General features: G+C 41.3%; 1 protein-coding gene across 1 annotated transcript in view; it reads left to right on the forward strand.

Moving 5' to 3' along the window:
* The window catches only part of LYRM4 (LYR motif containing 4), a 112,111-nt gene that overhangs the window by 4,142 nt on the left and 87,028 nt on the right, over nucleotides 1–20,941 (forward strand). Inside the window, exon 2 of the mRNA XM_084795455.1 lies at nucleotides 16,010–16,130. Coding sequence (XP_084651581.1) covers nucleotides 16,010–16,130 — 121 coding nt within the window. The remainder of the gene's footprint in view (nucleotides 1–16,009; nucleotides 16,131–20,941) is intronic.

Raw genomic sequence — 20,941 nt, forward strand, 5'->3', positions numbered from 1 at the left:
TTTCTTTTTCAGTCTAAAAATAGAACTCTGCCATTGTGATTTATAGCTTCATTATGACACTTAACTCTTCATTTACAAGCTATTAGGTGCCTCCCATTGGCTTGACTTTGCTCCCTGCTGAGGACACTGAGATAAGTAGTACTTACTCTTTGCCCCAGAGATGCTTACAGTAAGATCAGTGTATAGACTGATATGTTCAACATACAGTTGCATTCAATCGGTAAAGGAATGAACTGGCTGTTACAGAAACAGAAAGGACAGCATAGTTCAACTTGAAAGGGAATTGAGGTTAGCTGACTCAAGCCATAGAGGATTAGTAGGAATTTACTGGTTAAAAGAGATGAGAGCAGAGAGGACAGGTGTGACCACCGATGTCACTGGTAGCAGGTCTAAGTCTTGAGAGGTAGGTCTTGCTAATACCACAGTGCGCATTGAGAAGTCCAGAGTGCTCCAGGACAGTGACCCATTGTAACCTGTTGCAGTTAAGAGAGCTGGTGAAATCCAGATGGAGGAGGCTGCAGCCAGTGTTAGATGGTTTTTTTTCTCTTTATGAGGACACTCAACAATTATTAAAAGCACAAAGTCGTAAATATGCAAGCCAATGACATGATGGTTTGTTGTTATCAAGTACCATGCACTATCCATAATTATGTGTGCTATACTTTGATACTATTGGCAGTACAGTGCCATTCACACTAGCACCAGCACAATTATGGGAGTAACGTGTGTTAGGACAGTGACATCATCACAGCGGCCACAGTAGACCATAGTATTGTGGAGCTTTGGTATAATCTTGCAGGACCTTAGTGTATATGCAATTGGCATTGACTTGGGCTCTCTCAGTGTTAGCGTCATCTCCAGCTCTCCCTACCCTCTCACTTTTCTTTCTCTAATTATGCCTTTTATGTGTTGGTGTTATTAATTTGCTTGTTAGTGTTCATCAGTTCTCATTGACTTGATTGATCTGTTCTCAGGGTAATTATTTGTTTTATTTAATAAATGGCTGCTGCCACATTCCATGGTGTTAATGTATTACCCTTACATTCAGTCTTTTGTTCCTGGGGTAATTTTTGAAATGTGTTTAATCCTCCCTTTGGCCTTGTTTATTCAGTTGTTTATATTATCAATTTATTATAGTTGGTGAACATTACTCTTTACAATGCTCATTTAATGACTTTTTTTGGGGGGGCTATCCAAACCACCATTTTCCTTACATTATTTTCTCCCCCCTACATCCAATGGCTAAGAATCATCCTGTTCTACCAAAAGCCACTTCTGTAAGCAGAATGGTCTCATCTAAAATTATCTTTACCTTTGAATAAATAAAATACAAAATTAAATGAGGCAGTATTTCCCTCCAGACAGATTGGAGGCAGGCACATTCACGTATCCCAGTACTATCCAGTCATCTTTTATTGGTTTAGCAGGTTGTTACTGAGCACGCAGGTAGTGTGGAGTATGGAAGGTCTGATCCTTTCTCTTGACAGAACAGATAGAGCTGTTGCAGCACTGTGTTGCACATCCAGGTTGAAAACAGAAGGACATAGTGAGGCTTTCACTGTCTGTTTATTGGCCCTGAGCTTGACGTGGGGAGGAAGGAAAGCCCCAGTAGTGAACAGTAGCCTAGAGCCCCCCTCCCACTTTAATTAGCACACTAGAGCTTCCCTTTTAACTAGCAGCCTGCTGCAAGCAGTATTCTACCCACCCACTATCTTGTTGACCACCACCACTTCTGCATCTGACTTAGTGTGCAAGTCATTCCTGCAACTCCTACCGTTATCAGACCTGTACACAAAACTACTATGAGCATTCCTTCATGCAAGACTCCTTCCTAGCCCCAGTTGCTTACAGTCTTCCTGGACCTTTCTCAGGCACATCCCCTCCCCTTGGCTCCCCACCTTAGCCATCCCATCCTGACTTCTCACCTAGATAGCTATCTATGTCTACATGATGCTACCCAGCCCCTCTGTGCCTGCCCTCCTCACTGCAAGATTTCTAAACCGCACTGCCAACCTCTTCATCTGTATGGTATACACTTGGCTAAGTGTGGACACCAGAGACCTGCTAAGACCTCATGAGAAACATAGGAGATTTGAATTTGAACCCAAAACTCCAATATCTATCCCCTTTATTTTAAGGATCCATGTAGCCTTTGGAAATTAATTCATGGAAAATTCTCAACCCACTCTAATGCCTCCTCTCCTACTCTTCAGTTGAAACCGTGTCTTTGCATGTCCTCATGGAGAGTTTGCCTTTGTGTGATCACATACTGGTTCCTACCGTTTATATAGCCTGCTCCCAACAGCTAGTCCCTGCACATCATTTAGAATTCTGCTAATAGACCTTTTCAGAGGAAGCGCTGCAACCTCATACTCACACTATACTCTGTTCCCTTACTAAAAAGCCATAGCTCTAGGTCTTCTCCTTGATTTTGGGATAAAGTCCCAAATCCTTCCCTCCTTGGGCCTGGGCTCCCTGCCTCTCTTCTTTATGTCATGGCTCCTTCCCACTTAAGGATGGTCAGAACCATGGCCTTTTTTCAGGCTCATGACCAGGCTGTTCTTGCTTCTGGACTGTGCTAGCTAGATTTATGTCATCTTGACACAAACTAGAGTCATCTGAGAGGATAGACCGTCAACTGAAGGAAATGACTCCACCAGATTGAACTATGGAAAAGCCAATTCTTGGACATTTCTTGGCTGATGATTAATATAGAAGGGCCCAAATCCCTGTGGATGGTTCCACTCCTAGACTGCTGGTCCTGGGTACTGTAAAAAACATGCTGAGAAAGCCATGAGGAGCAACCCAGCAAGCATGTTCCCCGTTACTTCTTCATCACTTTCTGCTCCCACTGCCACTTTTAACTTGTCCATCGCATTGTCATTGTCGCTGTGGCTTTCTCGGTGCTCCTGCTTCCTGAAAGTAAGAGATTACCAGAACTCTACCGGAACCCAGCGCTGAACTGCTCACCCACTGTAAGGAGTATGGTCTTAGTCTTCCTGTGTTCTTACTGACGTGACCAGCTATCCCAGACAGTGGTCTCTCGCTCCTTTTCTCAACATTCCTTCTTGCATCCCTTGAGCTCACCTTTCCCTGAATCCTTTAGATTCGGTGCCTCCTGAAGGAGGGGCAGAAATGCCATGACAATAGGATTTGTGCTTTAAGTAGACTAAATTCAGGAAGCAAGATGTGTTGGAAATATTCTTTCTTAGACATAATTTCCTGGAGCTGGAATGTAGCTTAGTGGTAGGGCATGTGCTTAGCGTGTACAACCCCCTCCCTGGAAAAGTCCTTCTGTTGTAAAAAGTGAAAGTCAAGGGAGAAGTACCCTAAAGACTGAGGTAGCTCAGATGATGAGCACAATCTGGTTCCTGCCCTTTGCAGTGTCCTCTGGTGATGATGCACGTTTTATCAGGACACTGCTGTCGGTTTCACACATAGTTTTCAAAGGTCAGAAGAACTAGTCTAATAGGTAATGTGTAGAAAAATAGGCTTCCTCGCTGTAATTAGTATGAAAGCTGCTTCTTGTTTCCTGACCTCTACCTCTATCACACACAGTCACATTTCCATAGTAATTAGCGCTAATCTGCAGCCTCTTGAACAGGAACTGCTACTCTGCATCCTCCTGTCCCTGGGGAGGAAGGATGAATCTAATGCCTCTTTTTGCCTCTGTCTTCTATTTTTCTCCCTCTTCTTTTAGAATAGTGGGAAGAGTTACACCTTGCAGTGCAGCCTGTTTTAATTTCATAATTCTTCTATAAATCCATTTGTCAGCCTGGAGAAAAATATGTTTCAAATATTTTTCACTTACTGTCTATTCTCTGAGTCACTTCCATATGCAAGGCCCGCCTCTCTCCGCTTCTTAGGATGTGCTTCTCTGTGAAACAGGCACACTAACAGGGTACCTCAGGGGGTGAGGACAAATCTGAAAAGCTGTACTCTGGAACCACGTTTAGTGTCAGTGAATCTCTTTCTGGGCAGTTTTCCGTAGGTGTCTATGGCCGACTGGTATAGGGCCTGTCTTGAATACCCAAATCCCCAAATTCTCCAGACTTTTATAGAAAATTCCATAATGCTGTGGAAATTGGGGCCACTGTGTTTTTGAGGGGATAACAAAGAAAAGTGTACATGTTCCATCCATGTACTACTTCGCTTCTGGTTTTTGGTTTTGGTTTTGGTTTTGGTTTTTTGGTTTTTTTGGTTTGGTTTTGTTCTCATACAGTTTTTTTTTAACTTTGTAATATGTATTTATTCATTTGAAAATAAATGTATTACATGTTAGTTTTTGATGCTTCATCAATTATTCTTTTGTTTGTTTTTGTTTTTTAATATTTTATTAATTTATTCATATTTGCTTCTGGAGGTGCTCACACGCTACTACATCCAACTTCATGTGGTTCTGCAGATCTAAAACCATAGTTTTGTACTGGATGATTGAATCTGGATACAGAGCTTTACAGATGTGGAGGGCTGACTGTACTTACTACCCCTTGACTTTGAAGTTCAGGTCAGAATTTAAGCTCTTCCGTTGTTATTTTCTAAATGACTTTACTTTTTACCCTTGCCTTGGCCTTGACCGTAGAGCTAAGACCCATATTGACCGTAGAGCCACTCCAAGAGGCCCACAGCTTCATCTCTGGGGAGAACCAGGCCACTGTGCACTGTTGTCAGACATTTCAGTTCTAGATCTCCCTCCCCAGAGCAGCTCTTCTTGCATTCACCTTTTTAAGAGAGAGGGGGTAAAACATAATTAAAAACTGTAATTTCATAGTTGATGGCTTAACAGATACTGTTCTCAGCTGCTCTTCTGGTGTAAGAGTTCCTACGTAAATGTTTTGAAACGTGTATGTATAACCTATGGCAATGTTACCACAAAGGGTGCATTTTTGTACATTGAAAATAAATCCTCTTGGTTACATTGCCATATTCCAAAACACCAGCAAGAGGGCTGGGAGTAGTGTTTAATGAAAAGTATTTCTGCATTGTAATGGGAGACCAAGAAGTGGACAGATAAGAGACCAGACCTTAGCAGAGAAAGAATGGGTGTAAATGTGTGTTACTTAGGAGCGCAGACTAACCTGGGAAAGTTAATGTGCTGGATCAGGGGGTTCAGTGGTGGGATACTGGCCAGGCCTGCCTTGGAAGAACCAGGTGCAGTTCTGAAGAGCAGCCGCTGATGGCTCTGTTGACCTCACTGGAGAAAGGTGTCTCTGGACCACAGCCTACAGCCTCTGCCTGACTGGCTCCAGCAGTGTGAGCTACCCTGTGCTGAGGTGCTTACCTTCTCTCTAGAACTTCTCTCCACTTGTGCTGGCTTCTATCCCTATGGAGATGAGGAAGCATCCAAGGAACCTGAGAGCAGAAAGCCAGGTTTTACTGGAGTGAAGCTTTACTCTCCAAGAGCTTCTAACTTTTAAAAACACGTGTGGCCTATGCTGTTGGGATGCTGGCAAGGAACGGTCTCTCCAGCCTCTGCCTTGCTAGTCTCATCCTCCTCACTCCACCACAGTCTGACTTCTCATGTTACTTTTGTCTTAGCCTCACTTGGTATAATGTCACCTTCTGGCCCTTCCTTGTAAGACAGCAGGTGTCTCATGGCCACCCCAATTTACTGACTCCCCTCTCCCCTGCTTCTTTTCTTTTGACCATGAACATCCCAGTATTCCATATCTACCTTCTCACATTCTCCCAAAATCCCTTTCATAACAATGGTTTCCCCCTTTGTGTTTTAATGATTCCTGGAAGTTAACCCTTGTTTCCTGAACCACACCCTCAGCATTCCCTCATCATTCTAAGGTCCTTCTGGACATTTCTGGGTATGTTGCTAGCATCTCCAGATGAGCAAATATAAACTCTAATGGTGTTCCTCACTTAATCTGTTGTACCTTCTCAGCAAGCTTGGGCCTTTTTATTTCTTATGGTCCAGATACTCATTGCTTAAACTGGAAGTCATATTGATTTCTCCTGACATTGCATGGGGTCATAAGGTCTTTATTTCCCATAGAGTCTCAGACATATTCCCTTTACTGGCTGCCTTTGTGTGCTCACAGTGGTGACCTTTGTTACCTATCAGTTTTATATGGTTTTGTAGCAATTTCTGTTCATCAGTCTGCACCAGCTCTTGATTGTGTCAGTATCCTCCATGCTGTGGCCTGGATGTCTGGCTCCATAGCCAGTCTGACTATAAAAAGAAACATAAAGGATTAACAGAAGCACAGCCCTTCCCAAAAGAGCCAAGCTTTGTCAAGAAAGTTTGAGTAGGCTATATTCAAAAGAATAATTGCTGAAGACAAGGCCACTCTAGTACATAGCGTGGGACTGTGGATAATTTATATCCAAAATGTTGCTTTGTTTGTGTATATGAAATATATTGATTTTGTTTATAAAATTCAGAAATCTAATGGGTTAGTTTTATGCTACTGGAAATATTAAGGATTAACCCTGGGTCAAAGTCTGAATTTCTTTCCTAAAACAAAGAAGCTATAGCAAATAAATAGGATCATAAAATTAGCATCTTATTGTTCTTCAAAGATCTGTATTCACTTCACTGCTCTCACTGAATTAATTTACTTAAATTATTTGTTTATATAAGGGGGAAAACAAGTCAACTTGGTAGAATGAAATATGGATTATTTATAATGCCCTTGAAGTTTCTTTTAAGTACTCACAAATTTGCTTATTGACTTAACCTATGTATCTTATGTGTAGGAGTTTGGATAATCATTGATGTTTCATTAAACACAAATTCTCTAATAAGAAAAGAATCCTATACCATGGCTATAGGATTACCTTTCAAAGTATATCTTTTTTTTTTTTCTTTCAAGACAGGGTTTCTCTGTATAACAGCCCTGGCTGTTCTAGACTTGCTTTGTAGACCAGGCTGACCTTGAACTCACAGAGATCCATCTGCCTCTGCCTCCCGAGTGCCTGGATTAAAGGTATGCACCACCATACCTGGAGCAGAGTACATCTTAAGTAGTGTCAGTTTACCTTAACACAGAGATCTGCTATGTTGGAGTAAACTTTCTTGGACCTACCATCATTTTGTTTTGTTCCAAATTCTCAGTGAGAACTTGCATGGCTGGGAATATAGTGGTATATTTTTTGAGGCATATATCAGGCCCTGACTTCAATTCCCTAGCACTCTAAGAGAAAAAAAAACTAAAAAACAAAGAAAAAATTGAAACTCCTATCTCTTTTCATATAAAACTGGAGTGATTTTGTTCTTGGTTTATTTAGCTAAATTAAGTTTTTCTTAATTGAGGAATCAGTATTATATATGAGTGCTTTAAATGAAAGCGTCTAAAATATAAGGAAAGGAAAACCAAAGTAAGACCCAAGTGAGGTTTGCAAGCATGGAGACTGCTTAGAAGACAGGACACCATGTCAGAGTTAACTTAGAGCTTCCCAGGAGCAGCTGCAGGAGAGAATGCTGCTTGTTTATATAGATTAGTGACTACGCATGGGAGTTATCCAGTTGCTAACAGGAACTGCAGCTCTTTCTCTTACAGTTCTTTCTTTGAAGGCCAACATCCTCTGTATAAACATGGCCAGGGGGCGCTTAATACCTGGGTGCTTTGTAGGAATAAGGGAAAAGATAGTTTTATCATCTCACCAACTAAAATGCTGGGATAGTTTTCTGAGACTGCCCACATGCATGACGTCCCTCATCAACTAAAGTGACTGACTATTCAGCAGATGACTATCTGGCCGTCTGAGAGGTGGCTTCATGCTGCCTGTGATATTGGTCAATGGCATACCACAGTAATGAGTAGGTTTGCCAGGAGCCCAAGCTTCAAGGCTCTAACAAACCCCACAGATGAAGCTTGACGTGTGGAGAGGACTGTGTAGATGGTGTGCGTTTTCTCTAGTACTCCACAAACAGCATTTTATTCAATTTTGACATGTTCCAAATAGCAATGGATAAGAATTGTTAAACTGCCCATCACAGCCTAGAATTAGCTGTAGACCAACCCTTTGCCTTATTCCTGAGAACTTACGGATAAAGTGCTAGAGGCCACTAAGAGCTGTACACCTTCCAGTTCCATGCCGTAGAAGTTAAGGGGCTATTGCGGTGGGCCATCTATTGGGAGTGTTTTGTTTCTTTATTTGTTAACTTGGGTTTTTAAAATAACTTTTATTTGAGATTTTGAAGGAAAATGTGAAGTAAGCCATGTATAGCTCAATAGTTATATAATGACCTAGGAGCCAAGAAGTGAAAATTTTTATGGCCATGTCACAACAATTCCATAACCTTCCCAAATGACACCACCAAATAGGGACCAAGTGTTCAAAGACATGAGCCTGTGGGGCACAGTTCTATTTCAGACCACCTGTTTTCCGTCTGCAATGCTGGGTTACAGGTAGGATTGCTCATGCCCATCTGTTATGTAAGTACTAGGCATTCAAACTCAGGTCCTTGTGCCTGTAGAACAAGCTCTGTTAGCCATTGAGCCATCTCACTGGCCCTCTGACCTCATGTTTTGAGGCAGAATCCATCACTGAACCTAGAACTCAGTGGTTAGGCAAGACTAACAGCTATTGACCTCCAGGGATCCGCTGTCTCCATCCCCTCTGCACAGCGTTAACAGACAAACCCGCTTTTCTGGGTGCTGGGATTTAATCCCAGGTCCTCATGTTTACATGTCACTTTACCAACAGAGCCATCTCCTAAGCTTCCTTGAGGTTTTAATACTGAAATCCATTTGTGGACATGAGCAGTAAACTCCCTTAGACTTTACCACTTACTACTTATGCTCAACATGGAGTTTTCTTTGTAATGTAGGGAGTTTTTCCCCTGCCTTTCTTAGTGCATCACATTAGCTGTCTTCTTTGTAACATCACTCTGTCGCTTCTTCTGTGTTTTCTGCCTAAACAACGCATGCTCCTCAGTGTCCAAAAAGTGTTACAACCTTTGAAAAATCACATCATTCATAGGCTAAGATAATTTCCAAGAACTGAGCAGCCCAGGTAAGTAGACCTGGGAGCTCACTGCAAACTGCAGACTTCTAAAAGGTTGCAGCAGCTGCCTATGGGCAGACCTGTTTAAACATAATGTGTTTTGAAAAGAGAAAAGCTCTTTTCCCATTGGATAAATAATGTAAATCCTGAAGCTGAATGAGGATATTTAGTCTATATTAATCATCAGACTTCTAGACTGCAGTTTTTATTTGACCTACCATGACTATTGTGTATGTTGGCAGATACCTACCAAATGTCAGACAATGTTACTTAATTGCCATTGCTATGAGTGGTGGCAGGTAGTGGTTTGATTGTGGAAGGTAGAGGTGTTTTGTGTGCTTTGGTTTTGAGGTAAGGTCTCTGGTAGCCAATGCTGGCCTCAAAATTGCTGTGTATCAAAAGATGATGCTCTTCTTCTACTTCCCAAGTGTTGCTATTGTAGGTTTGTGTAGCTGGGGATCAGGCCCATGGCTTCATGCATGCTTAACAGGCAACTTTCTGAACTGAGCTACATCCCAGCCCAGTAACAGATTTTCAAATGCAAATATTTGCTTTGTTTTCTTCATCCGTTTAAGGAGTAACATTAGACTTTAACCTACAGCTCATACTAGATGATGCATAGATAAATCATGAAGATAATGTAAAATATATAAATATATGTAATATATATAAATATATAATGTAATTTTTCCTACTTTCAAGAAACACATAAGTAGTTTTTGTGTTGTCAGTAGGCAAGCAAGCAACTGTTAGATGACAGTACAGTAGCCAGGTCAAAAATAATCATCTTCCTGTATGTTATGTTATGTCCTACCCATCCCTAAGAGATGAAGAGGTCGGTTAGGTTTGGTTTGGTTTATTTGAGACTATGTCTTGCTATGTAGGCTAGATGGCCGTGAGTTCTGTATCTTCCCGCCTCAGCTTCCCAAGTACAGGGATTGTGTGTATACCATCTTGTCCAGCTTCCAATGGTATTTGTAAGATAGTGGACCTTGGAACTGAACAAGACTCCAGAGATGCCTTTCCTAAAGGATAGACAAATTTAAAGCAATCCAATGACCACCAGATTTTTTGTGAATATCCAGATGTCTTTGCATAAATCTACATATAAAATTGAGACTCCTTCATCTCCAATCAGATAATTAGACGGGTGTTTGTGAGTGATCCCAGGACCCTGTGTAGACTAAGCATGTGCTCTACAACTGAGCACAGTCTCACCCTCAGTGTTCAAGAGCTAAAAGAACAGACACCCTGCTTGTCCTCTGTAGCCCTTTCAAAGCCAGAACACTACGGACACTCACCTAGGCTTTGACCATATTCTTTAGTCTTTATATTCTCCAGGGCTGGAGCCTTTATTTACCCTTTGCACTCCTGCAGGTGGATGTGCTTACTGTATCCCTGAGGTATTTTGTACAGATTAGATTTGCAGTTTGGTTGGTTGGTTTCACTTTTGGAGGTTTCTTTTGTTTTGGGTTATTCAGCTATTTGGTCTTAGAGAAGGTTGTTCTACAACTTGGCACCTTGTAAATTATCCTTGATAATACAGTGAGCTCTGGAAGATCACTGACACTCTCTTCTTACCCATTTATTGTTAGTGCCTATGGCTGGTGACTAATGGCAACAAAAAGGATAAAAGGAAAGGCATTCCAATTTGATAGGCCATTTTAATGAATTTTCAAGTTCATTGACCAGGGGAGATTTCCTTTGCTCATTAAACTGTTTTTCTCCCATAAAGTGGAAAGTGCAGAATTCATTGAACAGTCTTTATACGTATTTATTCTCCATGAAATTTAAATACTTTAAAGGTCACGTCTTAGGTTGCCTAGCTCACACTGTAATTTTGAAATAAATAATTATGTCCTACAGCCTAATATTTAGGCATATTACATAATGAAAGCTTAAGGTTTCTTTTCTGATACTGTGCCAAACTCTTCTCTTGGGGTTGAGTTGGAGGCAGGAAATCTCATTCCTAACGATGGAGCCTTGATATCAAAATACTTGTAAAAGAAATGCAGCCAGTTACTAAAGAAGCGTGTGTAGATGTAAATAAACTGCTAGAATGTTGTGTTTACTTCCTCCTAAGGGCACTTGACAGGAGTCTGCAAATGAAATCGGGTCTGGGGACCAATGACAGGGCAACCATGACCTCTGGGATTACAGCTTTCAGACTGCTGTAAGTCTAAACATTGCAGCAAATGAGAAAGGGCCCTGTGCCTCTCCACCTGGTCTGTATTATTGAGTGCAGGCATGGCAAATCACATAGCTAACGTTTTGGAAAATCTTGTTGTCCACAAAATGTCAGTGACTGATAATAGACCAAAATGACAATGAGAAGTTTAAGTTTGAAGAGCTTAAGTGAAAGCATTGTGAAAGATGCCAAGACAGAAATGTTCCTCAACTGTTCCCATAGGGACAGAGATAAGCACCTGCTACAAGATGGTGTGCGTGCTCACTTTCTGCTAGCCTGTTAATTTTTTAAAGATAATGTTATTTTCAAGCATCCTCATAGAGCCTTGCCCAAAATTTGTAATTCTAGGATTTTCTTTTTTTAAAATTTTATTTATTATGTATACAGTATGCATCCGATCACATTATAGATGGTTGGGAGCCATGGATTTTTTTTTTTTTTTGAGACAGGGTTTCTCTGTATAGCCTTGGCTGTCCTGGACTCTTTGTAGACCAGACTGGCCTCAAACTCACAGAGATCTGCTTGCCTTTGCCTCCCAAGTGCTGGGATTATAGGCATGTGCCACCATACCTGGCTAATTCTAGGAAATTATTAACCTCTATCATTCTGAATATACTCTAGGTTGCACATATTTTTTAATATTTGTACAATTTTATTGTTTCTTTGACTTATGTAACTTTTTGTCTGCTTACTCGTGTGTTTATTGAATGCTTAGGTTGGGACTTGATTCCTACAAAGGAAGCTGAATGACTGTCGCAGGGAAGTATTTATAGCTCCATCTATTGAGTATTGGAGTCTCTTCTTTGTCATATTGTTATATCTGATGTCAAAACTGCATCAAGTTTACTATGCAGCTGTATTCTCCCTGTGTTCACCTATGAATACACTTGCCATCCTCAACAACCCTTTCTCTTCCTTAGCAAGTTCTGAAGTGTAGTCACACTGATTCTAAAAATTATTTTTCAAACATCCAGACTTCTTTACTTTCTTCTTGTAATTGTTTTTCCTGATATATAAGCCAGATAGTACAGCATTATTTAAAAAAAAAAAAAACTTATCTGTCTTAGCTAATTTCACTTGACCTTTTATTTTAATCTTCTAATTTTAAATACAATATTTTCTATTTTATCACATTGACTCTACTATTTTGTTTTTCTGGAACGTAAGGAAGTATTTAATTTGTTGAATTTAGTATTTTATTAATAAAGATATTGAAGCCATTAATTTTCATGGAAGTATGGCTTTGACTACATTCCAAAGATTTTACATATTATATTTTTATTATTAAAATCATTTTTAATTGCATTGTGAATTTCTTCCTAGTTCTAATAATTGTTCCTGTGTGCTTCCAGCATTATGGCTTTTGGTACTCTGTTTGCTAAGTATGGATGTCGCTGTTGGAATCCTCAGAAATTATCTCATACATTCTCTGGAAATATTACCTTATCTCGTGTGTATCATTTTAGCTTTCCTGATTGCCTTCTCACCTTTTTATAAATTCTCCCATTTCTGTTCTTCTGCATTGATAGGACATCTCCAGGGCTCTCTCTGGCATCTATTGGCTTCACTGGGAAACTTCTCCTGGCCCTGTGGTTGCCACACACTTTGTGTCAGTAAATTAGACTCACACCAGCCTATAGCTCACCTGAGCTCTGAAGTCCTGTTTTTGGAAATTCACTGGAAATAGTACCTGTTGTCCTAGTGTTAGTAGTGTCTCTGGGATCTCAGATCTCTGTGAAGCTGCGTAAGGAATCTAGCACTGATTGCATGTAAAGAGCTGGTTGTCTGAGGGGCCAAACTGGGAAGGAGCAAGTGTTCACGTCACACTTTTTAGACCTGTGACTTCTTTTGAAAATATTTATCTCAGAAGTATAGTGTCTGAGTTTATGTAGCCACCTCTTCAGTGTTGAGCATGGGTGTTTTTTCCCTATTTGTAATACAGATATATCTGTGATGAGTGTTCTACAGACAACTTTTTCTAGATTGCTTCCGTGGGGTAGGTCACCAAAGGTGGATTTTGCAACTTAAACTTGAGGAGTAGTATTGCCTATTATTATGCTGTAGTTCCAGCTCATGTTCCCACCAGCAGGGTGACCAATTCCTTGGCTTTTTCTAAATATGTTGTTAACTGAACACCAGAGAAGAGGTGCTTCATTTATGTGTTTCTTGAATGATGTCTGGGGCTGGCCATTCATACAGCTTTGTCTTTCTAAAGTGAGTCTCTGTGTACCTTCCTGTACTGCTCTATACCTCTTATTCACTGATTTACCATGATTTTTGTCTTTTTTCTTGGCTTAGTATGTGGTGTTTATTGGAGTAATATATTAATCCTCTGTTGTATTTGTTTCCAATTGACTTAGATCTTTAAAAATGAATGGGTTTGCAAAACAAGAAACAAAAAACAAAAACTCTAGCAAAAGAACACTCTATGTACCCAAAGCTAGCTCTCACCTTGAGGAGAAAACTGAGGAAAAGGTGTGTCTTTCCACATGGCTGGTGATTTGTCTATACAGAAGGAGCTAGAAGGAACGGGAGAGATGCCCAGGTGGTCCAGGGGCCTCGATAACCCATTTGACTGGGATTTCTGGACAATGGAAAACAGAGAATTTTGAACAGCAAAGTATAGTAGGTTTTATTTATAGCTACCCGCAAACTCAGAAACTTTGCATTAGTTACCAAAGTGTATTTTCCTGTTGTAGTTTAACAACCTTGCTCTACAACCTTCAGTTGTCGTTGCTTCCTTTGGAAACAATTAAACTAAATTATTTCACTTACTCTTGGCGCTTATATCAACAGCTCTTTCCCTCTAAGGCTCTCAGCCACTTGTCTTTTTGTAAGACAGGCTCAACACTTGAACTGTTTGTAGGAGCACTTGATGGTGTTGAGAGATAAGATGACCTTTTTAAGCTATTCTGTACCAGAGGTGGTTTTTATAATGCTTTTTCAATTGAGTAACAGCTTGGCTGGCTTAAGCCAGGCACTTATCAAACATTGGATAGTTTGTTAGCCTCAGGTGGAATAGTTTAGGATTGAAAGATAATCACCTGGGTTCAGGGCCCTGCACTGCCATATACTAGGTCAGAGCTCTCTGAGTCACAGCGTGTGAGGATTGAATAAGAAAAGGCAAACCAGGTCTTGTATACACCATGGTTGGTGCTGTATTGTGGGTTATTAATGCTGTGTTATCCTTTTGAACTGTCACATGTGAGGAGCAGCCTTTCACTTTGAGGATTAGAAAATACACATGTGACCACATATCGACCCCATCCACTACCATCTGCTTAGAGTTACTTCTCCTTTAAAAGTATTGTCTTCTCCAACCTTGGAGCTGGGGTGGATAAGTAGATATCTTAGCATTGTCCTCTAGTTGTTAAATCTCAGTGAGTCTCCTCAGATAAAGTTTACACTCAACTCTGGGACAGTCCCTTCCATTGTAACTTTCATCACCTAAGCAATTTGGTTTACTGACCCCCAGCATTCACAGGTTATGTTCCTTTGCCTCATTCTAGGAGCTATTTTTTTCCTATGTATTTCTCACTAAGTTACTTGGGCCTTAGTGTCCTGAGTACTGGTAATAAATGTATGCAGCCCATGCCCACCTAAAACCTGTGATAATCACAAAAACTTGGAACTCTATTCACTGGTTTTGCTGTAGAGATTAAGGCCTGGTGAATTGTGAGACTTAATTCCCAGATGTAAACAGATAACCATGTCAGGAGGTTTACAACAGGGCTAGACTCAAAGATATGAAAGGACGAACCAATAAGCTAGACAACAGAAAGAGTTAAGAATCTCTCCCCTGCAGAAAATGTCAAGGCAGGAGCTCAAGCAGCTAGTCACATCACATCCACAATCAGGAGCAAAGAGAAAACACACATCTTTGCTTACTTGTACCCACCTAGCTTTCTTCTCTGCTAAACAATTTAGGGCCCAACCCAGGAGATGGTTGAGAGCTCCAGAAACTAAGAAAATCGTGACACCTGGAGATCAGTTCTTACTAGAAAACCAGTTTTGTGAGTGGATTAAATATTAGAATTAAGCCAGGCAGCAGTGACACATAATTTAATCCCAGCACACTCAGAAGGCAGAGGCAGGCAGATCTCTGAGTTCAAGGCGAGCTGGTCTATGGAGTTCCAGGATAGCCAGGGCTACACAGAGAAACCCTGTCTTGAAAAAAAAAGAAAGAAAGGAAAGAAGGATATATATTAGAATTAAGGAAAGTATGGTGATACATGCTTATAATCCCAATATTCCTGAGGCCATAGCAGGAGGATTAGAAGTTTGGACTACCTGCCAAGACCCTGTCTCAAAAAAGTAGAATTAAAATATTTTGTACCTTTTCTTTTTCCATCAACATAAAGAAAGTGCTTTGGAGGAGAAGTTGTTGTGGTGAAGAGCAGAGACACTGTGTCCTAAAAATACACCAGAGATGTCGTGGACCCGCTTATTACCCAGCTGTCAGCTAATGGGAGGGGTTAGAAGGCTGATCAAGGTCCTTGTAGTTGCCTGTGGAATGCATTGTTTTTCCTTGGAGTTCATGGTTTGTCTGCACTCAGTAAGGGTTCAATTATCCATGCTAATGGGGGAAAGCAGGCATGCATAACTCTAAGGAGCCAGTGATCTAAGGAGCACTCCAGCAGCAGTTTGCCATGTGTATGTGACTTGTTTGAGATAGACTTATTTCTTGAATATTCTTGTTTAGCCATCTTGAAATAGACAAGCAAAGATCAAACTGGGTTATCTGTAGGAAAATACTCAACTGTTAATTCTAGGGGAAAGACGGTTTTCAAATTCATTTAAAAGCAGAAGCTCATACCTGCTGACATCTTTTCTTTTTTTCTCTCTCTCTGAATTCATTAGAATGTATGCTGTCAGGAGAATAAGAGATGCCTTCCGAGAAAATCAGAATGTAAAAGACGCTGTAGAAATTCAAACTCTGGTGAATAAAGCCAAAAGAGACCTTGAAATAATCCGCAGACAGGTAAGATGGCCCCTTGACAGACTGCTTTTCATTATGAGTCTTCAGCTTTGACATTCCCTCCCTGATTGGACATCGCTGCTTTGGTGTTTATGATTTACACCACAGGATGGTGAGGCACTGTCCTCTCTCCTAATGCAGACATACAAAGATGAAGATTCAAGGACATCCTACAGGAAAATACCAGCTTTCTGGACTTCCAAAGCTCAGTTCTTCTAGGAAACTGGGCTCTTGGGTTTTATTGAAGTTGATGCTTTCTGTGTGAGAAACTCCAGGGGGAAACCTTCTTAATCCAAGTGTTTTTAGGATTTATTATACATGGCTATGTGCCTTATATCAAAGCATAAATATATCCTCCTTTTCATCATATTTGTCATCAGAATTTAAGATGAATGAATGGATCGTAAGCATGAGTTATGTTACCATGTGAATGCAGGCACAGGGCACAGAGCACATCTGCTTACATGCTGACCTACAGTGGACTTGCGAGGTGTCTCTGGTTTCGTTCTGCGTCAGTGCCAGGGGTCACCCTGACTCTGGCATGCTTTTCTGGATCCTCACAAGGCGAGCCTGGCATACATGCAGCAGCATCCCCTAGCTATTGTGTGGTAGAAAATGGCCATCTTCTGAAGCAGTTGATGTTTCAGAGATTAATGTAGTCTTCTCTTGATTGGCTTTCTGCCCTAAATTTCCCATTTCATTTTTCTTCAAATTGGCACAGCTCCATTTCTGTTTTTATCTGTTTTCACTCTTAAAGAAATTTTGTTTATGAAGTGTGGAGCACAAACGCTTCCAAAGTTCTTTTGTGTTCTGGGTCTGACACCCCTTAGGAGATGCCTGCTTTGCTGGCATTGCATCTGATACAGTCTTTTACTGGCTCTTTTCACAATTTTCTCAAAATAGAAGTTAAACAAGAAAATGATATTAAAACTGAGATACTGAGACACACTCAGGCATGCCTAGGAAATGATCATCAGCTACCGGCCTGACAAGGTAATGGGATCACAGGAAAAGGCCAATCTGTACATTTGCATATACTTGAGAGCTGCAGATAAGTGCACAAGTCACTTGGAAAACTGGAGGCCAGTGGCACTGTGCAGTCTCCAGTGGTTGGGTGATTTTATGGGATCCTCTAACAGTAGAACTTAGGAAAAGAAGCAGCTTGGTTCTGTGTATTACATAGATGCACAACGATTTGGCTCTTTGGCAGTTTCTCTGAGATTGGCAAGCATGTTCAGAATACAAACTATTAGAAAGGGGACCTGTAAGTAATCTCGGCCACCATTTCTCATGTCATCTTTGACTGTCTTGTGTTACCTCTTAGTTTGAAGTGCTGAAACTACTGTAAAAGATAAGCCAGGCTTGGAGCCATGGCTGAGTGGCAGCACACTTGCCTAAGGTGCACAAAGCCCTTAAATTCTATCCCCAAAACTGCAAAGAAAAAACAAACCAAAAAATAAAAAGACCAGACAGACCGTGGCCTTCAGCCAATATTCTCAGTGAATATACACTGAAAACAGGCTACATCATTCGGAGAAATGCCCACCTCAGGACAGCCCAGTGGCTGCACTTTCCTCATGAGAGATACACACTGCCTCCTTCCAAGGCCAGGGTTTCCATAGTAACCTAGTAGAGCCACATATTCCCACCTCAGAGAGGCCTGAGTGAGGCAGCTTCTCACTGCACCGGAAAACTTAAAAGCCAGTTATTCTTGAGCAACCAGCTGATTCCTGTTTACTTCCCTTTTGTGTCAAGTCTTGTGTCAATAGCCACATTTACCCAAGTAGAGTACTTGCTGAGCCAGCTTGCTATAAGCTGGTATAAGCTGGCCTTAGAGCAAAGGCCTGGAGGAAGAGAGGAGACTAGATTGTCACACCATGCTCTGCACTAGGCACTGTCACTGTCATCTCAGTTGCCTCGCTGTGTCCCCTGGGTTCTATTCACACACCAGCATGATCTTTTTCCAAAGAAAGATGAGATTGAGTCACTCTCCTGCTGAGCTCTCTGCAGAGGCTTCAAAGAAGCATCTTGACAATAAAACCTTGAATTCTCATGGCATCCTCAGGGGCCCTTCACTGTTCTCATGCCCCTCACCCACACTGTTCCCATTGCTGGTCCTGGTGTACAGCCAGCTTCACCCCCATCTTCCCAGAGGAATCCAGCCAGGAAGAGGTATCCTTTTCCTCCCTGGCTATCTGCCTCTCTGATTCCTCAGACATCCGTACCTAAAATGCTAGTACTCAGAGTCTTATCTGTTTTGTTCCACACCCCTTGAGGACAGGATCTGACCTGTGTCACATCGCTGCTTCTACCTATCTGCATTCTGTCCAGACCTTGAGCAAGATTCTCAACCCCTCAGTGCCTACTGAGAAATAGCAGTGAGGACAGTGGAGTTGTAGTAAGCAGCAAACTAGGTCACATAAGAAGAGCTCTGAAATGATAGAAGCACATGGGAAATATGTGCCGTCCTCATCTACCATGTAAAGAACAGTCTTACATAGAACTAACGCCCGGTGTTTGGTAACTAAATGTAAATGTGCAGTTTGTCCCAAGATCACCTCAGGCAAAGGATCTGTGCTACCAAAATTGTGATGTTTTTAACTTGGACCCCAAGACACCTAGAACTTCCTTTTAGAAAGCTTGAATTGTGAAAGGAACGGGGAGATCTCAGGAGAACCTTGACCTATCACCGTGAGGATCTGTGGTCTCCTTCCTATACAGCCCTTCTACTCCTGGCGCTGGTGGACTCCAGCCACCCACATGTTGTCTACAGTTCAGCCATAATTGTTCCCAGTCCTTTGAACTAGAAGCCATGGACACCAGCTTAGCCATCAGATACACTGATTCTAAAGCCGACCTGAAACCCCCCACTTCGTTCGATGTAACCTGCTCCCCAGTCTGCTAGTCGCCTTTCTCTGGCCTGCTTCCTCTGGCATTTCAATTATCTGTGATGCTATGGGGTCACCAAAAGCCCAGTAAGATTCTGAAATTTTTAAAGAACTCCAAAAAAGCTCAAGGTTCAGGAAAGCTGAATGCTTTTTCCAAGGCCAGAAGACATGAGCTTAGATCTCATTCTTCAGCAAACTGAGAAGTTCAAGGACGTTATTAGCTCCCAGACTCAGTAGGAACTGGTAGATAAAAGTCATCCTGCCTTTTTGTTCCCACAATGGAAAAAACATCACTTCCCTAGCTCAGCCTTTCCTCAGGTGTGTGTTAGAACTTGCCTTATACTCACCCTTGCTACTCTGGGTGGGAAAACACCTCCAGCATCTCTAGCACTTGGGGCCGCCTTTTCTGTGGCATTCATGGAGATCATGGGTTTACCAAAGGGGAAATGGTTTTGAAGTGTTGTGAAGTAAGGTTCTGACCTTTGTTCTATATCTAGCTCAATCACCACATGCTTGTGGGCAAGAAAGAAGAAGAGACTGTAGGGAGCAGAACACAGTGATGGTGAACAGTCAGATAGCTGGGCTGAGGGGTCTGTCTTGATAAGATCCATTCAGACACATGTATAGATCATGAGTTCAGGAATTTTCAGCCAAGTCCTAACTGACAGCACGCCTGCTTCAAAGCTTGTAAAAAACTAATTCATCAACAACAACAACAAACCATCCCATTAGTTCAGGAATGCTTATCTAAATCCTAAGTACCTAACACCTCTACATGAAAACTAGTAAAAGCCAAGGTGCCCATGGGAGGAAGCTTGAGTTCCTTTCTACCTGTGCTCTGCCAACAGGGGTCATTAGAGTGAAGTGACTCTCCAGTTCTGGGTTCTCACCTAGCAGAACCCTTGCTAACAAAAGTTGGTTAGGGTGCAGTATTGGAGACAATGTATTTCACAGACCTTTTACCTATGCAGTGAGCTAGGTAAGCCTGATCCAGGAAAGAAAATTTGTTCTATACTGAGATGTTTCCGGCCACTAGCTTCAGAAAAACACTTTCTCTTATTACCCAAGTATCAATGTGAAGAAATACATTAGTACTATTGTATGCAGCTGAACAGTAAGAAGGTAAAATGAATACGTTCTTGTTCCGGATGATGTCAGGGTTTGGGCATGTAGCAATCTTGGTGGCAACTTTCCAACAGTCATCACTTTCTGCTCCAGTGTTTCTTCTTTAACTGTGCAGCTCAGACAGTGGAAGGTTAGAGTTACAAACCTGTGCGGAAGCTGTTAAGAGCAGACAGAATGTGCTACATTAAAGATGCAGGAGGTCAGATTGGTTAGTCTGCACATACAAATGAACAAAGTTAAGTACCTTGGTGTTTCTTAGTGTGCACTTAAATATGTCTGCTGACTGCTAAAAGCAAATTAAGGTGCTCAATTTATGAGCATTATTGAGTAGTAGTAATAGTAGATAAATTTCCAACTGTATTTGTTATTTCTTTGCTGTTCTGTTGCTGTGTCTAAATAACCATTCAAGAGAAATGTTCCCGCAACTCTGAATGGGCTGCTGGTACACTGACAACTCTGTCCTTGTCTGACACTACGATGTCTGCACCAGTACTCAAGGTGGTGATGAAATACAGAATAAAGGTGAAATCTACCTCATGATTCTCATCTCTTCAAAACACCTGTGAAAAAAGAGAATTGCTTTAGGTTCTGCAGGGAAAATATAGTGAGCCCCATATCTTTCACATGCATAGATTTTGCTGAAGTACCATTGAATGTTTGGCTCAAAAACATACTTGCTGTGACTTTAATGGACTAAAGGAAGTTTGATCCTATATATTTGTAATATATTGAAGGAATTTTATACTGTCTACAAAAGTCAAAAGATAGAAGCAACCCAAATGTCTATTGCAGGATGGATAG

The sequence above is a fragment of the Acomys minous genome, assembly GCF_964271855.1.
Source record: "Acomys minous genome assembly, chromosome: 9".
NCBI lineage: Eukaryota > Metazoa > Chordata > Mammalia > Rodentia > Muridae > Acomys > Acomys minous.